This window comes from Talpa europaea (genome assembly GCF_964194135.1).
Source record: "Talpa europaea genome assembly, chromosome: 14".
NCBI classification, from domain to species: domain Eukaryota; kingdom Metazoa; phylum Chordata; class Mammalia; order Eulipotyphla; family Talpidae; genus Talpa; species Talpa europaea.
The window spans coordinates 23,197,948-23,223,221 of NC_140082.1; the positions used below are offsets into that span (position 1 = coordinate 23,197,948).

General features: G+C 36.5%; 1 protein-coding gene across 2 annotated transcripts in view; it reads right to left on the minus strand.

Moving 5' to 3' along the window:
* SPAG6 (sperm associated antigen 6) overlaps nucleotides 1–25,274 on the minus strand; it is a gene marked incomplete at both ends in the record, with an annotated part of 45,995 nt that overhangs the window by 9,098 nt on the left and 11,623 nt on the right. The window contains 6 exons of one of the 2 annotated variants that reach the window (XM_084253930.1): nucleotides 2,230–2,421; nucleotides 6,440–6,592; nucleotides 7,758–7,931; nucleotides 9,022–9,227; nucleotides 21,643–21,826; nucleotides 24,445–24,611. In XM_084253930.1, the coding sequence (XP_084110056.1) occupies nucleotides 2,230–2,421; nucleotides 6,440–6,592; nucleotides 7,758–7,931; nucleotides 9,022–9,227; nucleotides 21,643–21,826; nucleotides 24,445–24,611 (1,076 nt within the window). The remainder of the gene's footprint in view (nucleotides 1–2,229; nucleotides 2,422–6,439; nucleotides 6,593–7,757; nucleotides 7,932–9,021; nucleotides 9,228–21,642; nucleotides 21,827–24,444; nucleotides 24,612–25,274) is intronic. The other variant, XM_084253931.1, reaches the window with a different exon arrangement.

Consider the following 25,274-nt stretch of genomic DNA (forward strand, 5'->3'; position numbering starts at 1 on the left):
ATCACTAATTGCTTGGCCATGCAAAGTAAGATCTCCTTCTCTGTGTAATTCTTCTGCCTCTGTTTGAAGTACTAGTCAGAAGGCTCAGGCCACAGGGGTTGTCCACAGGTAGGATTCCATTTCATATGGTGGCACCACCTGTTCATGCTATATAGCTGTCCACACTGAGCTTGGGAGCAAGAGTGGGAGAATGGAAGTTCCCCTAATACACTTGATGTCTCTATAAATTTGATATTTCTCAACAATTCATACAAATATAATCCTACAATATGTGAAGTTTTCACTATTTTTTCCTTGTGATGTCCTATTTCCTTGAGATCTAGAGTTGCCATGAATTGTACTACTCTTCTACCTATTTTGCTACTTTAAGTTCACCTATTTTAAATATTTGTAACAGTAACTTAGAAACATTTACAACAAAATGAAAGTGGGAAACTTCAGTGCCCCACTTACATCAATCAGATCAACCAGATTACAAACCCACAGCTAAGATACTCAATGGTGAAAAACTCAAAACTTTTCCTCTAAAAGAACAGTTACAACAAGGATGTATACCTTCACTGTTACTATCCAACATGGTATTGGAAGTCCTAGCTAGAGGAATTAGGCAAGAGAAAGATATAAAAGGAATACAAATTGGAAAAGAAGAGGTAAAGCTGTCACTATTTGCAGATGACATAATGTACACAGAAAACCTTAAAGTCTCCATTAAACTAATTGAAATAATAATACATAAAGTGGCAGGGTACAAAATCTATTAACAGAAATCAGTTGCATTTCTACATGCAAAAAACTAACTAGAAGAGAAAGAAATCAAGAAAACAGTCCCACTCATAATCGCAAAAAAAAGATATGTAGGAAGAAACTTAAGCAGGTGAAAGAACTGTAAAACAAAAACTATAAGACATTGTCAAAAGAAATAGAAGACACAAAGAAATAAAAAAAAAAGGAATCCCTTTTTGTAGATTCAAAGACTTAACATTGGTAAAAAGTCTATCTTACCCAAAGCAATATTTGAATTCAATGCAATCCCTAGTAAAGATTCAATGATATTCTTCAAATAACAACAATAAATATTACTAAAGTTAATAAGGAACCATAAAAGATCCAAATAACGAAAGCAATACTGACAAAAAGAAAAAAAGAACACAAGTATCACACTCCTATATATCACACTACACTACAAAACTGTAGTGATCAAACCAGTACATCACTGGAATGCCAAGAGACACACAGATCAATGCAATAGAACTGAGAACCAGGAAATAAAACCACATTTCTATGGACAGTTATTTCATGACAAACAAGCCAAGAGCATACAATGGGGAAAGATAAGTCCTTTTAATAAATGGTGCTAGGAAAACTGGAAGGATACATTAAAAAAAAGAAAGAAGGCCTCCCTGGTGGTGCAAGGGGTTAAAACGCAACCAATAAGGCTATCCACAGCCACTGCAGTGCGAGTTCGATCCCCAACCAGTGGGGTGACCCACATGGCACAGCAGACCTCTCCTGGCTCGCCCACTGCTCCCCTCAGCAATGTATTTCAGTCAGTCTGCCTGTTCTGTTCCCCACTCTGTCTCTGGTGAATCCTCTCCAACCCCCTCCCCTGATCTCTGGCCTGTACCCCAGTTCTTGAATGTATAAATAAATAAATCTTAAAAAAAAACAAATAAATAAAAAAGAATGAAACTAAACCACTATTCACAGCATAAATAAAAATTAGTTCGAATTAGACTAAAGACATGGATGTACAACCTAAAATAACACATACATCTGGAATATAGAGAAACCAAAGTGTCGGATAAAGCCAAATCAATTTAAAAGAAAAACAACCTAGAAATCTGATTGTGTAACTAAGGCTACAAGAGCAAAAGAGGGGAGAGAGCAAATCGGGACGGAAGCATAGTGGACTATGTGTGTTTTGGTGATGGGTGAGAGGGAGAGCTCCTATAACTCTTAATCGTACACAGTATTGTAAAACAATGTTACCACAATAATATATACACATGTAAGTATATATCACTGATTTTTATAGACACAGATAACCCATTATCAAAGAAGAGTATCAAAGAAGAGTAATCTCAATTCTTTTGAGGAATTTATATTTCTTGACTCGTTAAGTGCAATATTGTCTATAATAAAAATTAAATCAGTTTAAATTACTTATGTTAAATAATGAGGCAAAATCTAACAGATCTTTATGAAACCGTTGAGAATTAAAACACTTACTTTTATTTGAAGATCCTCAGAACTATCTCTTGACATGTACAAAGAAAGCAGAACTGGCAGAGTATTAGAAACTGCAACAGCTCGTGCATGTTCCGGAGTATGTCTCCCAATTTGTCCCAAGGCCCAAGCAGCAGCAGCCTTAATATGATTTTCTGGTTCTTCTGACAAGCATACTGACAACTGGGGCACACCCTGCAGCAATGATCAAAAGATGAAGTGTTATGAATCTAGAGCAGGATAAAAGAGCCTTCCATGTCCTTCAAACATTAGAGTTCCTTCTAATTTTGCATAAATGAGTACATCACAGGAACTGTCATATTTCAAGTCAAGAAAATGACTAGAACTAATTTACCTTAATTATGTGTAACAATCCAACTAAACAAAGCATATATTTGCTCGTGTTTACTCACCAATTAGAGAGGAATTTAACGAAACAACAGATGCCACAGACTAGGCTATAGGCCTAGATTCCACCGTGACAAATTCAAATTACTTAGGATTTCAAAGCTTTTTATTTCTCTTTGTTAAAAAAGTTAATATAGAATCCCTAAAAATTGCCTCTTCTCCAAGTATAATAGACCTGAGAACAAAGTAACTACTATAGATCCAAAAGCAAATGAGTTATTTGGGCAAGAATCTTAAGTAGAAAAAAAAAGTCCAAGATGGTGTCAGAAGAAGTCCCCTGCTTTGCTCCCCAAAGGATCATCTACTTTAACTAAGGAATACTGTAAGAGAGTTCCATAGCTTGAGGTTATACTAGAACAGCTGTTGTACTTCAGAGACCAGGCAGATTGTACAAGAAGAGACATGGGGGAGATTCTATCTCCTGAGAAGAAAAGGTGGGTGGAAATGATGTTTGGAGCTGTATATGAGGGTGGGAGGCTGCTAGGCCAGAGGCCCTGGGGAGGAAAGAACTGAACAATTGTACATACAGACCCTTCACTGAGGGAAAATATGTACAGACAAGCTGGGTGCTCCAGCAGATCAGGTCCCCAGAGAAAGGAAAAAGTAGAGTACACTGAGGCCCTCCCATACTCTTTGGGCCTAGTGCAGACCTTGTGAGTCTCACTGAGAATGTGCAGAGACAGCAGAGACTCAGGTCTGGAAACCCAGAAAGCAGGGCTGTTGGTGACACCACAAACACAGGCCTACTCACACCTGCATTCGTTCACAACTGGATCTTGAGCAATCTAAACCCCTAACCACTGATTCTGAAGCTGTCAGTACAAGTCTCAGACCCATGGAAGCCAGAGAAAGACAAACCCAAAATAATAAAAATTATAGCTCACCTGCTGGAGAGGTATAAGTAGTTCAAATCTCTAAAATCTAAATCAGCAAAATATGCCGACCAAAAAAATACAAACACATGGCATTTTGATAACACTAGGGAATATTACAATACAAGAGAACAAATCTCCAGAATCCAAACACAAAAATATGGAAGATTTTTTCTTCCTATCAGATAGAGTTCAAAATGGTCATGATAATGAAATTCAAAGAAAATGAAGGAACTACAGAAAACCAAGACAAAATGATAAAAGAGAACTCTGAAAAGTAAATCAAGGAGATATAAGAAAAATCATTTAAAAATTAGTATGAGAAATAAAATTAAAGAACAGAAAATAAGGGAGCTGTGGGATGTAAAAATGTCAATAGAGCAGATAAAAAAACATTCTACAAAAAAAGCTATGGAAAATTAGACCACAGTAGGACTGAATCAATGACCTTGAAGATAATAAAGTACAAAGGACCCAGGCGGATAAAGAAATACAAGGGGAAAAAATGAAGAAACACTCAAATTACTATCTAACTCTACTAGGAAAAGCAACATAAAGTAATGAGTATCCAAGAAGAGAGAGACAGAGACACACGCGCATGCACACACACACACACACACACACACACAGAGAGAGAGAGAGAGAGAGAAAGAGAGAGAGAGAGAGAGAGAAAGAGAGAGAGAGAGAAGGGAACAGAAAACTTATTCAAAGAAATAATAGAGGAAAACTTCTCAAACCAGGGGAAGAAACTAAATACACAAGTCCACGAAGCTAAAAGAACACTTGGTTATCTAAAGATAATGAGACTTATATCAAGATTCTTAGTTGTGAAACTATGAAGCATTCAAGACAAATAAAATATATTCAGAGTTGCTAGGGGAGGAAAAAACAGATAACCTATAAATGTATTACCATAGGCTCCCATAGCTGGGAGCCCCCAGTTTCTCTGTACTTCTGATTTCTCTGAGCAAACTCTATGTGCAAGGAGAGACTTAATTGACATATTCAAAATATGTAAAGATAAAAATTGCCAGTCTATAATATATCCTGCAAGACTCTTCCTCAGATATGAGAAAGAAATAAAGGCCATCCCAAAGAAACAGAAGCTAATGAGTTTGCCAACACTAGAACTCCCGACAAGAGGAGTTGGAAGGAGCTTTCCTATCTAATATGAAGGTAATAGAATTCATCAAATAAACTGAGCAAGGAAACAAAAGAACCAGAAAACTAAAGATAAAATGGTAGTAGGAAACCCTCTTATACTAATGATCACATTAAATGCAAATGTACTGAACTCACCAATCTAAAGGGACGGAGGAGCTTGTTGCTCAGAAAACAAAACCCAAATTACTACTGAAATAGGAAATCCACCTGAACGCCAGAGAGAAACACAGACTCAAAATAAATGGGTGTAAAACAACCCTACAAGTAAATGATATATTAAAAAAAAATTTAAGGCAGGAACAGCCATACTTATATTTGATCAAATAGACTTCCAGCTTATAAAGGCAACAAGATAGAGATGGACAATGTGTAAGGATTAATGGAGCAACCTTAGACAAAGCAGGGGAGGCTCCTCCTGGTTAGTTTGGGGAAGAAATATAGGAAGCAAGAGCAACTGCTGCTTCTTTCATCATTCTTCCTGTGTGTAAGCTTTTTGACTATGCACAAAGGAAACTAGAATCAAAGATCATGCTACTATCCCTAGAGTGACCCTTCAGAAAGCAGCACCACTTCTCTGTCACCACATGGAATTTGGGAGTACAGGAACAAATGGAAAAGTGCAGGACAAAAAGGGAGTGAAGCAAAGAAGTATCAAAAATTGGTAGAAAATAAAGATCTGAGACTCCTCTATTTTTTCCAAGGACTAGCAAGGGACATGAAGTCCACAGGGTTCAACATGCAACAGCATGTTTCTATGCTGACAAGAAACTTATACTTGAGAGGGTTCCAAGAGACACTGTAAGCACACAGCCTATGAAGCATTCTTCAGGAGATCAATATTTAGCCATTCCACAAATATTTTTTGAGCACTGACAATATACCTGGGATCTAGTATATGCTGGGTTAATACAAGTTGTAAATTAAAATAGGGCAAAAAACACACATTAGAGAAACAAAGTGTTTACTGTCTGACATCCACTCAGAATTGCTTGCATCTAGGAAGAAAAGCAGGAAAAAGGGATGTTCTAACAACTGCCATCTCCTACCCAAGACAGGGAAGGCAAGCATGTGTAGACCTCTAAGAATAATGCAAATGACTGCCAGGCACCTCATTTACAGTAGTTGTTTCAAATTAAGGAATGCTCTACATGTTTGTAAATATGTACAGTGCTTGAAGTTAAACACATAGTTAGTATTTAAATATAGATAACACTCATACTCAAGGAAGTGGATATTTTATTGAGATCAAATATTGAGGGGACTTTAAATTTCCACAAAATAAACCTTATTTGGGCCTCCCTGGTGGCGCAAGTTGTTAAGCACCGCACTATGAAGAAATCCGCAGCCCCCGCAGCAGGAGTCTGATCCCCCAGGAGCAACCCACATGGTGCAGCAGACCTCTCCTGGCTCACCCACTGCTCCTCATGTGACCAAGACCTTGGCCCCCATGGTGTTTTCTACCCTTCCTGCTTCGGTCAATCTGCCTGTTCTGTTCCCCATTCTGTCTCTGGTGAATCCTCTCACCCCCTCATCTCCAGCCTATACCCTAGCTCTTGTATGCATAAATAAATAAATCTTAAAAAAATAAATGAATAAACCTTATTTCAAGCATAGCTTTTGCAACCTACAAGTAGCACTGGGAAAATATTTTTCAGGTAATTCTTTCACTCTCGTCAGGTGTATATTATACTTTGTGACAGTATTAGAATGTGGTTCTATCTTGTAATATATCAGTGCAATAACGAGAAGAAAATGAAGCTAGAACAAACCTTGGAAATGATCACCGCCATGGCCAAGTTCTCAGAATGAGCCGCAACATATCCAAGCATCATGATGCCAGGCAGCCTGATATTTCCTTTGCAGGACCCAATACAATCAATCATGGCAGCAACTCCTCCTGCATTGACAATCAACTGTGATAGCTAAGAGGAAAGAAGGAGCCTAGATAATTGCGACCTTAATGTGTAAGATCATCTTTAACTTTTTCTTTAATGTTGCCAAAGATTTTTAATTAGGAACTAAAAACATCTGGTAAAGTTTGAAATATCATTTAGTGAAATTAATGTGGTAACTACAATCCTGCTATTTTGAAAGCACAAATATGCTACTCACTGGAAGGAGCTTTACTCTGGTTCAATCTTTCATACATGGATGGCAAGACTTTTTTCCTACTATAATGGGTCTCAAAGTTCCTCGCCTAGACACCTCACCTCAGCCTAGGGCTGGTTCTAACTAGCTAAACTCCTGAAACCCCATATCACAATACATGAGTACAAAGCAGATTAATCACTGGATGCTGAAAGACAATGTTAGACTTGAAATATTCTAGCTTCATAATACCCCCTTTTTACCAGTGATTACTAGCTGATTAGTCTTGAAAAATCACCACCAAATACAGTTGTTAGGTGAAATAAGGAATGAGGATTTTGAACCTTAGTGAAATGAAGTCAGAAAAATCTACACAGAAAAAAAAATACACCTTCTAGAATCCACCCAGGGTTGCTTTGTCTCATTTTGCATCTAAGAACTCAGAGAGGAACACTATGGTGAGAGCAGCTATTGGAGTGGATACACTATGGAAGGGGGTGTGAAGGGAGTCTCTCCTACCCGGAAAGTTGTACCATCTCACACTGCTCCCAGCTATACTAAAATGACTAGGATCTTACGGTCCCCACAATCTAGAAATATTAGCAGGAAAGGATTGAACACTGAGATTTCAGACGCAACTTCCATTGATATGTCCTAGTAGTTCTTAACTGGGGTAGTTTTCCCCTCTGGGTACACTTGGCAGTATGTGAGGCACTTTTGATTGTGACAAAGGGGCAGGAGGGGTGCTACTGGCATCTAGTGGGCAGAAGACAGGGATGTTGGTAAACATCCACCCTATAGTGGACAAGACAAACGCCCACAACAAAGAACTATCTGTCCAAAATATCCACAGTGCTCAGGTTAAGAAACCCTGACTTAACCAGATCATGTGGCTGAGCACTTAGGTGCTCATAAACAAATTGATGTTTTCATAAAAATAAAACTAACCGCACACTGTATTTTGAAGCTAGTTGTTTTTTTATGTTTGTTTTGTTTTACCTCAGGTGTATGTTTTGCAATCTCTCTAATTAAAGTGGAAGCATTTTTCTTCACATATTCATCTTTGTCCTTCAAACAGGTAAGTACAACTGGAAAAATCTCTGCCTCAACCACCATTTCTGCCAGATCCACAGAGTGTTTTGCAATCTCACCAAGAGCTGAAAGGACTTGACGCTGTTAAGTAAAAACCAAAAGAAAGAAACATGAAGTAGAGTCCACTGAGAGTTCAGATGTAATTTAAACAGCTTTAACCTTCAGATGCTATTTAATAAGGAAAAAACAATTATATATGTAACAGAAAATTACTCAATCTCAAGACATTCATGTCCTAGTCTTATTCCTAAATATTCCATTTCCTATAGTGGTCAATTTCCAAGTTAAATGTCTTAGCTCTATATTGATTATTTAAATATATGTATATTGCAGATGATCAAGAATATGATCTTTGGATTATTTCAATTTGTAATAATTTATTATGACTTTAGGATTACTTGAATATTATTTCTTAGCTTTGTAATACTGAATTTGTGATACATGTGATAACATGGTAAAAAAATCATCAAGTAGAACTAACATACTATTTTGACATTTTGCTGATATCATTTTGAAGAACTCATTGCTTTCTTGATATAATTTAAAAAATTATGAATATAATTTTTAGAAAACAAAAGTAAAATTGGTGACTATCAAATGAAAATCAAAATTTTGAAAGCTATAAAAAAAAGCTATGGGTATGGCTAATTTTAGTGGTGGCTTAAATATTATAGTGGTGGACTGAAAAACCTTTAGCTGTCCTCTAATTCTGTGATTCAATCATTCTGTGATATTTTTTAAATTAATATTTTTATTTTAATTGAAGTATCACTTTTTTACATCCTTGCTAGTGTATTGACACTATAGGATTTCCCCCCTCAGGTGTAGTTACCATAGCACTCCCACCACCCTAATACCCACAGTCCTCCAACACAGTCCACTGTGATCTCCCCCCACCCCCGAGATCACTTACTTTAATGATTCATGTTAATCCTGGTACTACTCCAATTTTTAACATGGCACATAGTTTCCCATTTGCATTTTTATTCTCCAGTCCTTATCGCATGCTTTTTACACATTCAAAGACCAAACATAATAATTCCTATCTGTTTTCAGTGATAATTTAGGAATGATTCTTAAATGTAGAATATTAATCCTTGCACATTTCCATTTTCTTAGACTATACGAAGCTGGTTTGTTGGTTTGTTTGTTTAACTTTATTTTTAAATACCTTCAACTTAGCATCAGGATTCAGGATCATCTGGGCTAAGTGAGCAACAGCTCCGGCATCCACTACTGTCTGTGCTAACTCCGGAGAATGCTTTGAAATATCACTGAGGGTGGAAGCAGCAATCCTTTTCAAAGCAATTTCTGGCTCCTGGATACAAAGTACTAAAAGAGGAACAGCTCCCGCATCCACCACAGCTTGTGACAGTTCTGTGGGTCCAAGGAAAGTAATTAAGTGAGTATGGGTGACTGACCCTTGTGCAAGCCATTTTTCACCCTGACAGATACAGCAAAGAAAAAAGGGGAGGGTGTACTTCACTGTCTCGACATCTGCATTTCAAATCAGCCTTCCTGGTTTCATAAACCATGTGGACCAATCCTGAGCTGAAAAGCATGCAGGTCAATAGATGGACCTCCATTTACATGAGCACATTTGAGGTAGATTAGGCTGAAATGGCTTGTTATTCTTTTTTTTTTTTTAAGAGAGTAAGCAGATGTCAGCTGTTTAAGCTCTGACAATTCTGCACTACTCAATAGGCAAGTATTTTATGCATGGTTTACAATAACAGAGAAAATTAAATACCAAAATTTACCAACTACACTAATTAGGCAGTATTTTGTGCTATTTACATGACTAAACATTAGCATGAATCTTATGCCAATAATGTCAATTTTTAATTCTTTTTCATTTTATAGTACTTCAAAAAGATTTTTTTAACTTTATACACAATAAAAAAGGTAATTTCATTGTACATATACAAACACTTTCAAACAGGACTACAAATTTCAAACACACTACAAATTGCATTTTGATAGATAGTGTTTAGATAGAGGAATATATTATCTTAACCATTTTGTTTGTCCAAAAATAATAGCCCCCAAATTTCTGGTAGCCTGGGCATGTTTTAAATCCAGCTAAGATACCTATTCAGCATTACTTAAGTTATTTAATCTAAAGTAAATATGGTGTGTAATTTTTCAAAATATTGGTGATATCATATTTTATAAGAAAACAGATTTGTGTCCAACATTTGTTTTCCTTCAATTATTATAATTATCAAAAAAGTCCCAATATAATATAAACGATTTATTCATTCTTTCTTTAAGAAGCATTATTGAGGGGGCCTCCCTGGTGGCACAAGGGGTAAAGTCTCAGCACCATGAACAATCTGCAGCCACTGCAGCATGTGTATTTCAACAGATCTGCCTGTTCGGCTCCCTAGTACGTCTCTGGTGAATCCTCTCACCCTGCCTCCTGCCCCTCTGGCCTACACCCCAGCTCTTATATACATAAATGAATAAATAAATCTTTAAAACAAAACAACAACAACAACAACAAAAAAATATATATATATATAAAGAAATATCGGTGAAAGGTTATATGCCTGGTTCATTCAACTCTGGTTCATGTAACTCACTTCCATAAACTAACTCTACATAGATTAGCAAAAATGTTTCAATTTTAAATATCTAGTCAAAATTTGAAGTACAAGGGGAAGTTAACATATAATCTCAAGAACCAGAGCCAGATGAGTGGAAAATGGTAAATAAAAGAGAATTACAGTAAGAGACTACACTGTCAACCTAGCATTATCACAGTCCTCAGAAACATGTCTGGGATTCCACTGTAGCTGTCAGTAAAACAGGTGATCACTATTTCTCTCTCCCACCTGCCCACCCGAGGGACACTGGAAGAAAACAAAAAGTGTGATATGCAATTTCTAGGTATAATTTTCACATTTATGTTCATTATCAACATATCACTTATTAATTTATTAATACCTATATCACTCAATTATATAGGTATCATATGGAAATATGAACTTTGTATGTACATAACTAAGGGCACTTGGAACATAAATGGATGAGACATTTTGTTTTAGGAGAGTATAAGAATTACTTCATTATGTAGTTTCTTTTTTATACATAGTTACTAAGAATAAAGAGTAAACTACAATTGTTTAAGAGTATTACTAGCAAAAACTTTATTTGTAAAATATCAATTACCTTTGTGATTTTCATACATTTACTTTTCTTTGACTGTCAGAATGCCATGCTCTTCTTTCCTTGAATATTATAACGTGACTAATGAAACAAACCATTCTTTCTACTTGTTACCCAATCCCATCCCAGTCCTACGCTATTTTCTATTATCCCTATAACAGCAATGTTAATTGTGGGGAACATTGGGGACAGCACAGGGGAAAGATTTGTGGTGAAGGTAATGAAGCTTCCACGGATCTGGGTTTGTCTTATCAATTTTGTCTTGCAATTTCATGTACATCTCTCTATATATGGCCCTATAAAACCAGAATCTATTTCTGAGTGGTACACATTATTATTAATAAATAATACTGTCCTACTTTCATACATATGTAAAGTATAAAAGGGTATATATGCAGGTGAAAATACAATGGGCCCAAATAATCCACACTTATATTACACACACTACAGGCTAGCTATTTCATTCTGCTTCTGTCACTCCTAGTTTATCTATGGCATATCTGTCTCTTCTTCCCTACTACTTCTTGCTGTCCCTGTTATCCACCCAGTTGCTTTGTCAGTCAGGACATGGGCTTGTGAGTCAATCCTGGCCAATGACTCCTGAGTAGACGTCAGTTAGAAGCATCTGTAAGAGGTTCTTCTCTGTTGTAAAGAGATACGCAGGAGGTTAACACTGCCTCTTCTTTGCTGGACATGGTCATGTCTGTAAATGACATCTGGAACTCCTACATCCATCTTGCAACTCTATCGGAAAAATCACCAATATACTGAGGATGGCTGAGTACAAAAATGAAAACCATCTGGGTCTTTCCTGACAGTCAGATGCATAACCAACCTTGGAACTGCCCTGACTCTGAACTTGGTGTCATGTGAAATTACAAAATGTCCTTATTGTTTAACCACTTGTAGTTCATACTGTGTAGCTTATAAACAAAAGCATCCTGATATAATTCTCTCGTGCTTGGTGTATATGCATATTGCCCTCTCTTCCTTCAATCATTTGGGTGTTCTTTAAAAGCTTGCTTTATGCTAGAAACTTGGCTAAATATGAGGAAATCAGAGTAAAACACTCTTCTGTCCTAGAAGAGTCCACTCAGGGTGACTGTAACACCAGACCACCACAAAAAAAGAGCAGAGCTAGGAGGCAAGTCTGTGGCATGTTTAGGGAAATTGCATATGGCATGCAGACAGTCTACTTCTGTTGCTCCCTTCTACACTTTTCTCTGTTCCTATGCTTCCCTACATTAAAAAAGACTCTAGTAACCAAAACACATACAAAATTCTGGTACATTTAAAATAAATTCCCACAGGAGTGCTCATTTTTAAACTCCAATTTGAAAGTGAATTATGGTTATTCAATTGTCATACTTATGAAATCAAAGATTGATATGAACTGACTTAGATACTCATTTCTTGACAGTAAGTCAAGAAATTTATCACCAGTCTTGAAAATATCTTTGCCATTTTAAATTTCAAGTGAACATTCAAAAAAATCAAATTTAAAAAACACAATTATGCAATAATATGTGACATAATCATGTACTCTTGGATAATGAGCAAGATTAGAAGTTTTAACTAAATTAAAAGATATAATGCAAAAAAAGACTGTTATATAACCATGCTGATGGGATTAATACTGGGGTGATGGTGCTACTAGGGATATATCTGTCTTCTCTATTTGCCAATTTTTCTTCTATGTGATTACATAATTAAAAAAATAAATATGAACAATGTCTCCTGTCCATACATGTAGTTATTGCTGGAACTAACTACTAACATTATTATCTAAGAAAAATACTATTATGTAAAAAAATTTTAGCTTGTTTGTCAATATAGCAAAAAGTTTCCTATTTTAAAAATTGTGGGTGGGATTGCTTATCTCTTTTAAACAAAATATTAGAAAAAAATGTACAATTATTCTTCAAAGAATTACTCATATATACTAGAAATACTATCCTTCCTTTCCCACACTTTCCCTGCTGCCTTTATTTACACCTTTACAATAATGAAGTAAAAACATCACATTTTTTTTATGTTAGGAGTTACTCATTTTTCACAATTTTTTTAGAATGCAGTTTCTCAAAGGGAGCAAAATTACCATTTTACCCTTATTCACAAACAGTAATTAAAGTCAAATGTTGTGTGCATGTAGAAAACTGAATATACAATCCTCAAACTTGATGGTCATTTGTTTTCAGCAAAGAAAAAAAATTGTTCTCTTCCACCTCATGAATAGCTCATTGATGAGTGAAGGAATGGAGGTGGGACCTACTGGGCCCCTGCCTGGGAATGTGCCAAGGGTGGGGGTCCTCTACTCACACTCTTCTGTGCCTCTCTCAGATTTTCCACGATATGTACATACAACTCGTTCATTAGTAATAAGATGAAAATTTGGATGCCAACTCTTCACTTCTTACACAGATGCATTTAACTAAGATTTTATTCTGTGCTCTTGTTGGGAACTGGGATTTGGGTTTGGCTTCTTTTCCTAACAAAATTAAGATTGAACTTGTAGTGATCTCTCAAGTGTGAAGTGTTAAAAATTAAATGGATCAAAATCTTCAATTTAAAATAATTGAAAAACCTCAGGTTTAATTTTAAAACAAAAAGAGAACTAAAGGGAGGCCTTTTAAAATCAACAACACTGATAAAATCAGTGCTATCTAAAGCTGGTTCAATGGTATATAAGAAGTGCCGTTAAGAAAGCAGACAGAAATGCCCACCAGCATAAATGGGGAAGACTGTCACAGGCAAGACTAGGTAAATTAGGCAAAAGTAACTTTGCTTTAATGGTGCTCATGGTGGCTTCAGTCCATCCAAACTGTTGCTGCTAGTTGTTTGTCTAGAACAGGAGTGGTGAACTCAATGCCCACAGGGCCCAGGCAACTGAAATAAGTCATAACAGAAAACTGTAAAAGGTATGTTCCAGCTTGAGGAATAGAGGTTACTTAGCTCCAGCCCAGTGTGCCATGTAGGGGGTTAGGCCTATTGATGTCAGATCTCTTACTTTTCAAGACAATCCAGAAATCTGATCTTTAACTTGAAATTGACTAGTTTTTTTAATGTTGGCAACATTTATTTTTAAGAACACCTTTTTTGAGATGAGAAAACATAGCAGAGAGCAATAAAGCCCATCTATCTAGTGGTCACCTACAATCTGCAACTACCTTTTTAAAATCTTAGCTTAAAACTGACACTCTAAAAGGACCAGTGGAGGCTTCAGGATATGGAAAGGTGATGCTCTTCCTACCATTGATTTTTGAAGTCGTGTTTTGTAGTAAAGAACTGTAGAATTCCTAAAAAAATTTCAGAGGACAATTCTAAGAAATTGATGAAAACGTAAGTGGTTTTCATTAAAACCATGGATTAATCTAAACATACACTACGATACTCAACTAATACGCTCATAATGAAAACACAGTCATGAAGTCATGAATCATTATTTCTTTGCACTTAGGTGGGCACAATTATCAGATAAAAATAGGCTGGTGTTTGCATCTGCCCAGAAAATACATAGCTATATCACTTCAAAACTGTTTTTTTAATAATATAGGTTAACAATATATTTAATGTCTGTCTAGCACCTAGGATGTTTTGTTAGTAATCAGTTGGCTCAGTTCCTCACCATTTCCACAACCTTTTCATAGGCTGCTCATCATGAGGCTTGCCCAAATGTGAGTGATCCAAAAGGAACCCAAGACAAAAGCTGCAGTCTTTTATGATCCAGCACCAGAAGTGACATCCCATCACTTCTGCTATATTTCACTGGGACAAGGTTGGAGACCACTTAAGGATGTGAATAATGGGAGTTGGGCATCCCTGGGGTAGGGGGCTGCATGGAGGCTGGCTACCACAAAAACCTTTCTTCTTCACCAACACTTCTGACCGAGGCAACATCCTTTCATAGGTAACAATAACACACTACAGCTAAAATTCTGAGCTGAGAGGGTGACATCTCCATCGCAGACAGGAGTGAGAATTTGCCTGTTATTAGGAAAAGTTCTAACACGTGGTTTTTATTTATCTCCTTTCCCCTCACATTTGTCGTTGTTTCCTATTTTCATCGGTCTACCCCATTTTGCTACACCCAGTCTTCACAGCTACTAGTGTAACTGTTACACATTGTTAAGGATTCAAAAGGTGAAAGGTTAACAAACATTCATATGCCTTGAAGGTTAAATAATTGAGGCTAGTTTAAAAAGTCAAGTGAGTCAAGGAAGCCATTAATCTGGAGTCAGTGGGGCCTTGTACGAGAGATAATCAGCTGGAATGGATGAGCACATTCACAGTGCAAGAACAGCTTCAAGCTATGGCAACAAAAAGGTAAGAAGTGGAGGTGAATTGCATGAGTTTATCTTTTTTGATTGCTGAGTAATATTCCATGGTGTATATGTACCACATCTTCTCAATCTGGTCATCTATTTTGGGGCATTTGGTTTGTTTCCATAGCTTATCTAGTGTATATAGTGCTGCTATACACATAGGGGTGCAGGTGCATGAAAAACGATGTAAAAATATATATAAAATAAAAAGAAGAAGTGGAGGTGAGGGAAAGAAGCTGAGAGAAGACAAAGACCTTGGGAATGGCCTTGGAAGATACTAGGTAAGACCAGATTTAAAGTAATTTTTAAAACCCACTTTTAGTAATTCTTACTTTTTGCCTTAACAGCTGAGACTAAGTTGAAAAGGCAAAACTACAGTGTCTGCAGTACGCCTGTAATGAAGAAAATAAGAATAAAGTACATGGAATAAGATCTTTGCAAAATATATTTTTTGTATCTAGAAGCTTTTCATTTGTTTTATATAATATTAGAACTAAAATTGGAATTTTGTTCTACCTACCCTTTTGCATTCTGCTTTTAAAAAGAAGTGGAAAATGCATATTTTATCGCTCAAATTTCAATGGCACTCAAAATCTGAAAGGCATTCATGGTTTTATACACTGGAGACTGGAAAATAAACCAAATTTGAGAACTGATTTTGTTCTAACTCAAAAATTATGTTACGATGCAGTGTTCTAACTCCAGTTTATTTCTAAACCACTAGGGGGGCCTCCCTGGTGGCGCAATCTCCTGACTTGTCCACTGCTCCCTTCAGGAGTGTACTTGGGTCAATCTGCCTGTTTTGTTCCCCACTCTGTCTCTGGTGAATCCTCTCAACCCCTACACCTCTGGCCTGTACCCCAGCTCTTGTATGCGTAAATAAATAAATCTTTAAAAAAAATAAATAAACCACTAGGGTACAAATACCCTTCTCTTTATCCACTCAGCACACACACCTGTGACATTTCTTTGTACTACTTAGAAAAAAAAGTCTCAGGATAGCAGAACAATAGGTAATATCAGGCAAACAGGCATTTTATGTGGGAATGGGGCTTAACCTTCTCCTGAATCTGCACTATCAGTGTCACCCTTGCTTTTACTTCTATGCCCAAACTCTGTCCAGTGGTTATCTACATGTACTTAGAATACTTAAAAATTCATAGTAAATAAAAATATAGAATTCACAACATGTTTTTACCAGCACACAAATTTGGCAAGTAAAATAACATAATTTTGTAATTTAACTGACTTTGTTTGCCACATTTGGCCTCTATAAACCAAAAAACACATTTATTATTAAAACACATTTATTATTTAGAGTCATGTATTTTCACTTTTTCTTTTTTCACCAACAAATAAATAGAAAAGTATTTGTGAAAATAAATGTGAGTATCAAAATAGGGGTGGTATGTAACATATATAATCCCATTGCATTAGGTGTCTCTATGTTTATGTGTTCCTCAAGTACCAAGATAAAATAAATTATAAAAAGCAAAAAATCAACCTATAAGCATCAGTAAAGACAGCAGTCTGTCAGGTTTTATAAATGGTTTTTATTTTTTAATCTTTTAAAATAATTTTTAATGGTCATGTTCTAATATCCCTCTGCACCATCCTCACTCTAACACAACCATTACAATGTCCTAATTTTCTCAAATATTTCACATCAATATGTGTATTTTTAAAAAGTTACTTTTTCCTAAGTCTATTTCACACAATTTAGACTACTGGAATTAAATATGAGTAGCATAAAAGAATATTTGCAAAAGATCTGAATTTTATAGTCTTTCCCTCATTTAATCACATCATGCTATACCAGATAGAAAAGATTCAGGTCGTCCAGATCTATCCAGATTCCCTGCTTACATTTATTATCTCTCTAGTAAACAGCATATAATCACTAAATGTTTCTATAGTATTCAAATCAGCCAATTCCCTTAAGGGCTGTTCATCTTTGTCCTCAGCAATCTCATCTCCTAACTCATAGCTAGAATGGAGATTTCTCATGCAGGTCCTTCAGGGTCTACAGGAAAAAAAAATAGTCACACACATGTGGAAAGCAGCCACTGGAGATTAAAAACAGAGGCATCTGGCAAGACTTTCAGATACTACAAGGCTCTTAAAGCAAAGAGTGATGAGGTCTCATACACTTTCCTCTCTCACCTGATAAATAGGAAGAATCTCTGAAAGGTTTTGAGTTATAGCCAGCAGTTCCACCATAAATTGTATCCGACCAGAATAAATCCTTTAACCTCTCTACTTCAGTTTCCTCATCTCTAATAGGACTAGTATACCAATGATTTCCAAATTTCAGACCAGCCAATCAAATTGATTCCACTTTCTCTGCCAGGCAGGAGAGCAGCCAAAGTTTGCTTTTCGGCAGCAAAGGTTTACAAGAAACCAAGTTTATAGGAGACAGCACTTTTAGCTGAAACTCCCAAAATAAACACTTGAAAGTTTTCCTTGAGCCCCATGTGGAAGTTCATAAAGTAAAAATCAAAATCAACAAGCAACTATACACCAGAGACACAACGGGGTGGGGAGGGGAGGAGAGAAGGAGGGATTAGGGTCAATATAAGGGGGGGTGGGAATTGTATGGGGACTATAACCGATGAAAATGCATACATTGTGCAAAAATGAAAAATGATGTAAAAATATATATAAAGTAAAATAATAAAAAAAGAAAATCTGCAATCAGTGGAGTCAAAGAAAAAAGAAACAAAGAAAGAAATCAATTTCAAGAAGCTGAAAAAAACAAAAAACCAAAACTCTTGCACGCTCCTCCTCCCAGTCAGGCTATTGCTCTAGCCTCACACCCAAGCACTGGAAATGCTCCCACATTCCCCACTGGCTCTCCCGCTGCTGTGCTACTGCCAGTCACAGGGCAGGAGGGCAGCTGCCAGGAGGGAGCAGGGAGGCCTTCCTGAAGCCCTCTGGGCAGAAGGGCTTTGGCCACAGAGCCCAGGCTCCTTCTGCCTCGCTCCTCAAGGGCTCCTCTCCAGGCCCTCCTAGCTCCAAAAGCAAAGCTAATTGGTATAAAGAATGAGAGATTCCACATTTTTATGTAAATAAGCTAATGCAATAATTCTGTAGCGTGGGAGAGTGTAGCAAGAAGGAGGAAGAGAGACAAGTAATCTGAGAATCCTACCTCTGTCTTTATTAACGAGCACATAAATATATAAAGAATTGGTCTATTTATCTTCAAAATCAGAGGTACATATCATCCAGAGTATTACTAGCTCAATGTTCAATTACAGAAATTTGATCACAAGATTTGTACAATTAAATTAAAAAACCAACTCCACACTTCATGGTTGTTAGTTCCCCTTGGTTATCTATAAAATGCTTCAAACTCTATACATAGAAGTAACTTTTAGAAATTGTAGTTTTCAAGTAAGGAAAAGTCAGATTTTGGGTTTCTCATTTCTAATCGATGCTTACCATATTTTCGCTCTTTATACACAAAACATTTCTCTCCGTTGCCCTTAAAGGTGCACTTCATTTCCTTTGCATCTCCACTATAGGTGTTAATTTCCTGAACTGTATAATTAAACATTTTACTGCTAATACTAAGAAGAAAACAATGAATGAATGTCCTCATTCCTCTCAATAAATTCTTTTCTTACGAGATGATTCAGAAAGAAAGGTATTTGGTAATAAATCCTCTATTTTCACTCAGGATGTGAATGATGACTTGCTGCTTTTTGGATAATAATTTCCTTTCCCTCAAAGAAATCTATGCAGTAACCTCTTCTGGGGGCTTCTGGATCCCAGGTCCCTAACTAGTGTGAAATATTGAAATTCCAGTGGGAAGCCCATTAGGGAGTCAGATAATAGCAAGAAATTGGAATGGAATCCCAAAGACAGATGTTATTTATAAACTACAATTTAGCCTCAGGCACAACAAAAAGTTATCTAAGGGCACCTGCCTGAGAGGGTGTCTAAGTGAATGTCCCTCTAGGCTCTTTTGCACCATCTTTTGAAATAACTCACGTTACAATCTGTTGGCCATAAAGTCCACTTACATTTAAGCTGATGACCAGCTTCTGATTTTAAAAATTGCCTTAGTTTTCCCAATCAGCATATATTAAATAACAATCCTAAATTATACCAATTTGGAAAAGCCAAATCCAGATAGTAAGGATTATTTTGTAATACATTAATTCTGAATAGTTCTAAGCATAACTACTTTTCTTCCTTGGTTTACTTTTATATCATTTTTTGGTCTCATCACTTTAAGAACCAAATTAAACATGTAACCATGCAAGAGACTCTTCCTGTTTCTGTTTTCTTCTTCAGTACTCTTTCAAGTTAGCCGTCAGTAAAGCTGTCTGGTGTGCTGGTTAACACAGACATGTGATTAGACTCACACTCCGTCTTCACCATTAACACAGCTTCAGAATCCTCCCTAAATTCCACTTTCTTCCTCTGCTTACCAGGAAGGGTAACACCTACATCTTAGTGGCGACTGTAACCAACATGAGATAATGTACCTAAAGCATACTGAACAGTCAGGCACAGAAATTACTCAATAAACAGCAGCTATTATTTTATACACACATACATAGACAGTGAAAAATCTGGAAAATGAAGAAACATTATCCTTAATTCTATCACTCTAGTAACACAAACATATATCTTTGTAATGTATGTCTGCATAAGAACTTATTTTTATTTATTATGTTTGTAACATACAATGTTGTCCTTTTTTGCACTATAATCTCGTATTCATGTTATCATGCAGGGTTCATTAATTACTACCTTTTGAAATTTGTTGCATAAGATTTTATTAAGTAAACAGCATCATTTAACCATGAAATTCCTGGCAAATAGGTGAGTTTTTCAATATTATATGCAGTACTACTAAAACATTTGCAAGAGTTTTGTTTTTCCATTCTGTAGAATATTTTCCTAGTATGATTACACAAAAAAGCTTGCTTTCCACAAGTTCATACGATTTGTAGACTCTCCACCAATGCATATAGCCATCATGCTGCCCTCTCCAACCTTCAGCACTAGTACTATATCTTTTATTCAAGATTTAGCATTTGATAAGCACTGATCTAAGTGCATACAGAACCTCATCATCTATCACTGAACTAGCTACTGTTAATTGCCCACTTTTCATTGACAAGTAAGTTGAAACTCAAAAAACTTAAAAGCCACATAGAAGGCCACACAGCAAGTAAGCATTATAACTTGGACTCAACATCAGAACACTGTCTAATATCACAGCACTCTTAGCCACTTGGCTTTATTTCATCTTTACTCTTCTTCTTCCAAATAATAATAGGTGGGAAAAGATAGTTTCATTGATATTATAACATGCAGCTGTATGATTACTAGCAAAGTTGATCATTTTTACATGTTTATTTTGAAATTACATTTCCTCATTATTTGTTCATATTATTTAGCAACTTCTATAAAGTACTTGGTATAATTTTGTTCCCCATTTTTAAAAAAGATTCATTTTATTTATTTATGCATACAAGAGCTGGGGTGTAGGCTAAGGGTGCAGGGGCAGAGGATGTGAGAGGATTCACCAGAGACAGAGTGGGGAGCAGAACAGGCAGATCGACTGAAATACACTGCTGAGGGGAGCAGCGGGCGAGACAGGAGATGTTTGCTGTGCCAGGGTTATCTCCCTGGCCAGGGATTGAACTCGTGCTGCAGTGGCTGCTGATAAAGCATAGTGCTGAGACTTAATCCTTTGTGACACCAGGGAGGCCCCCACAATTATTTTTAAAGTAATTGGGTGTGTACAACATTCATACAAGAAGCCCAGATCGCTCCTAGAGGACTTCATTGAGCTATCAATTTACAAGAAATTATTCTCTTCCTCCTCCTTCCTGCCCAATATAATAAAATTGGGCAAGGACTAAATAAAATATGTTCTAGAAAGTTATCATGTCCATCTTTTTGACATCACTCACCCATTTGATATGGCTCCTGGCTAGTTTGGAATACCCTAACATGAGTGAAACAGAAGACTCAATATCCCCTGAGTGGTAAAAAACTAAAACATTTTTTAACTGAACCCATTTACCAAGGCCTTTGAGACTAAATTAGTATCTCATCTCCCCTGCCCCATAAGTATTTAAGTTTCTCTTCTGCTAAGATAGAGAGAAATGTATAAGATTTTTGAGAATATGTGATCTAAACAACTTGGCCATTATTCAAAACATATGTCCCATAAGGTATAAAAAAAATCATTAAAACCCCATCTATAATTTGCTAAACAAAATCAGATTTACCTAGTAAATATAAAATTAATCAAATTTTAAACTATGCTCAATTACCTGCATTGTGTCTTGCAATATATCCAAGTGCCCAGGCTGCAGCTTCCTTGACTCCAGGGTCAAAATCCTCCAAGCATATCACCAGTGTATCCAGGGCTCCACAGTCAACTATCGCCTGAGCTAGTTGAGGAGAATGTTTACCAACTGCTCTTAACACAAAGGCAGCTGCTTTCTTATAAAAACGCTACAAGGAGAAAATATACAAAATTCAAAGTGATCTGAGTATTTACCTAAGTTAATAAAGACTAATATCAATGTAAAAGTAACATTAACGTAAATAAAGCTCAACAGCTTTTAAATACAAAAGATGAAACATATCCTGCAAAATCATTTTGATTTTTTCATGTTTCTCCCATTGCTTTTATTCAGTAACTAAACTAAAACAATGCTATGTCTTAAGTTATACTTCAATTGTTTTACTCTGAAACATGCATTTAGAAATTATATAAAATATAAAGTTTCCTACAAACTCAAAAAATAATGAGATTTTATGTATCTGCATTACATGAGGAGGTATTTGCTTGACCTATGAGAACTCTTAGATTGTTAGCTTGTGCAACTAAATTTTGTCAACTAACATACTCATTTTTCTTACTTGCCCCAATCTCTAAGCATGGGACACCTTTGATGACCTCAATAGTCTTCTTGCCAGTGTCCCAAGTGATGCTGAAATAACATGTTCTGGGATGCACCACCAATCATCAGATAAACAAAAAGGTGTATATTAAATATATGTTTTAAAACATTTCCTGGCAAATAAACTAGCCAAGCAATGATATACGCTTGAAGAAGACATGAAGGGCCTCCCTTGGTGGCGCAGCGGTTGAGCGCTGGGTTGCGAAGCTGCCCACAGCGTCTGCGGCACCGGTTCAATCCCCGGCCACCGGAGGAGGGTCCCACATGGCGCGCAGACCTCTCCTGCCGCCCGCTGCTCCCCTCTGCAGTGTACTTCGGTCCTTCTGCCTGCTCTGCTCCCTGCTCTGGCTCTGGTGAATTCTCTCACCCTCCCGCGCTTCTGACTGTACCCAGTGCTTGTATAAACAAAAACAAACAAACAAACAAACAAATAAATAAATAAATAAAAACATGCCTCTTAAAAAAAAAAAAGACATGAAGCCTCCTGTGAGGCTTATGTTTAAGAACTGGCAGGTGAAAGAGACAGAAGTTTGTGAATGACGCTTTATACTCCTTCACCTCACTTTTTGCCCCATTTCTTTATGTCTCTTTGCAACTAATGGAAATTCCTTCATATTTGGAAAACTTCTACTGAGAACTTTCTATGGGGAATACCAGAACACAGACCCTGCCCTCAGTGGAAAGAGCTAAGAGTCCAAGAAAAAAGTCTAAATATTTGGTAACAGAAATATCACCTATGAGACAAATTAAATTTCTGTGATTCCTTGCAGAGATAAAACACTCATTAGTAAATACCTCTCTAATTTATAAAATAAGGTAATTTAGGATTTTAATTTTTTATTCTGTAATAAGTACATGTGCTTAACATCCATTTTACCCACATAAAGGGTATAACTCAGTGGCATTTACTGCATCCACAATGTTGTAAACCATTCTCTGTTTAGCTCCCAAGTATTTTCATCACCCAACAAAAAGACCCCATATGTAGACTCTACTGCCCCCCTCTTTTCCTTGCCCCTGATAATCACCAATGTGCCTCTTTCTCTACAGATGTGAGGAGTCTGGGTATTTCATAAGGTAGAATCACACGCTATGCAGCCTTTCATGTTTGGCTTCTTTCTAGCAAAATGATTTCAAGCTTCCTCCATGTTGCAGTATATGCCTTTTTATGACTGATAATATTCCATTGTATGGTATATAACATTTTGCTTAGCCAGTCTTTCTTTTTGTATTGTAAATAATGCTGCTATGAACATTTGTGTACAAGTTTTGTTTGAACACCTGTTTTCAATTCTTTGGGAAATATAACTAGGAGTAGAATTGCTGGCTCACATGGTAATTATGTTTAACTTACTGAGGAACTGCCAAACTATTTTCCATAGCAGCTGCACCATTTTATACTCTTACAGCAGTGTATGAGAGTTCTCAACTTCTCTATATCTTTACTAACACTTGTTATTTTCCTTTGTTTTCTTTTTGTGATGACCATCCTGATAGGTAACGTGATACCTCATTGTGGGTTTGATTTGCATTTCCTATTGACACATTTCCTGCTGTGGAACATCTTTCATGTCTGATGGTCATGTGTCTATCTGCTTTGGAAAAAATGTGTACCCATTTTTTAACTGGACTGTTTGTCCTTTGGTTATGCAAATAGGAATTTGATCTCAAAGATAAGTCAAGAAAAATATATCCCTAGGTCCTGATAAACTTCCTATGGGAAAGTTCTTCACTATTGTTTGTTGGTGCTTTATGAAATAAATTCCTTTGGATGTTCTCTGCCCCTTGCTGCAGAACTGACTCTTATAGTTTCCATTAACCAGTTCTCACCTCTATATAAGATTGCTGGAAATTACATTTGATTTGCCTCACTAAGAAAGATCCTATCATTTTAATACTGCCATTCACAGAATAACTGATTTAAGTATGACTCCATTAAATTTTTTATACCATTTCCTCTTTGTATTAAAAGTTAGAATGGAAGGCTGTATATATCTACCCCAATTAAAATACCCTAAACAAGATGATGTGCCGTTCAAAGAACTGAAAGTTGTACCAGCATCCTAATCATTCTAATGCTACAAGCTTGTAACTGTACCCAACCATCACATTTTTTAAAATTCCAACCCCAAAAAAATTATATGTAACTTTTTTTTTAATTCTTACATTCTGTTCTGCTAATGAATAAACAAGCTGTGGAAGAATGTCACCCTTCACAACTGCTTCTGCTAGGTCTTCATTATAATTAGCCAGTCTCCCAAGAGCCAAAGCAGCAGTCTGTTGAATTGTTGGGACCACATCCAGAAGAAGAGGCCTCAGCAAAGACATTACACCTGAGTTAAATTATGAAAGAACAGAAATCAGCAAAATTGAAACTTTAAAAAGCAAACACATAATTCCATACATAGGCAGATGAGAAAATCAGGGGGAAAGTAGTAAAAATGTGGGATATTTAGAAAGATCTAACTAGGCAAGGCATAAAACAATACAAGTTGCATAGTAATTTTCAAAGCAGCAGAATAGCATGAAAATAAGAAAGACCTTGGAGTTCGGTGAAAAGTTTAAATCCTTTATTTAGCAAATATTGACTATGTGACCTGATAGGGCTGTCATAAGGAACGCAGAAAAAGGTTGTGAACCTTATAGTATATGGTCCAGAACATGGTAGGGGCAAAGGGTTAGGGGCACTTAAGGCATCATCTCCCCAAGACTTTGCAAAGCTTGTCATTCAGGGGAAAGATACAAGGAACACAATGGTGGTGGGGATAAAGATGAATAAATAAATAAGATAAGGTCCAATCTCCAACTAGAGTCATTCTGAGATACTGAGGGTTAGGTCTTCAACATATTAATTTGAAGGGATGCAATTCAGTTCAGAACTGAAGAGTTTGTCATGAAGATGTAATAAAATCATTCAACAAGGGTGGTATATGAATAGAATAGTATAAAATAGAAACGATATAAAATTGAAACAAGTACAAGTCCCTCAATAAGAT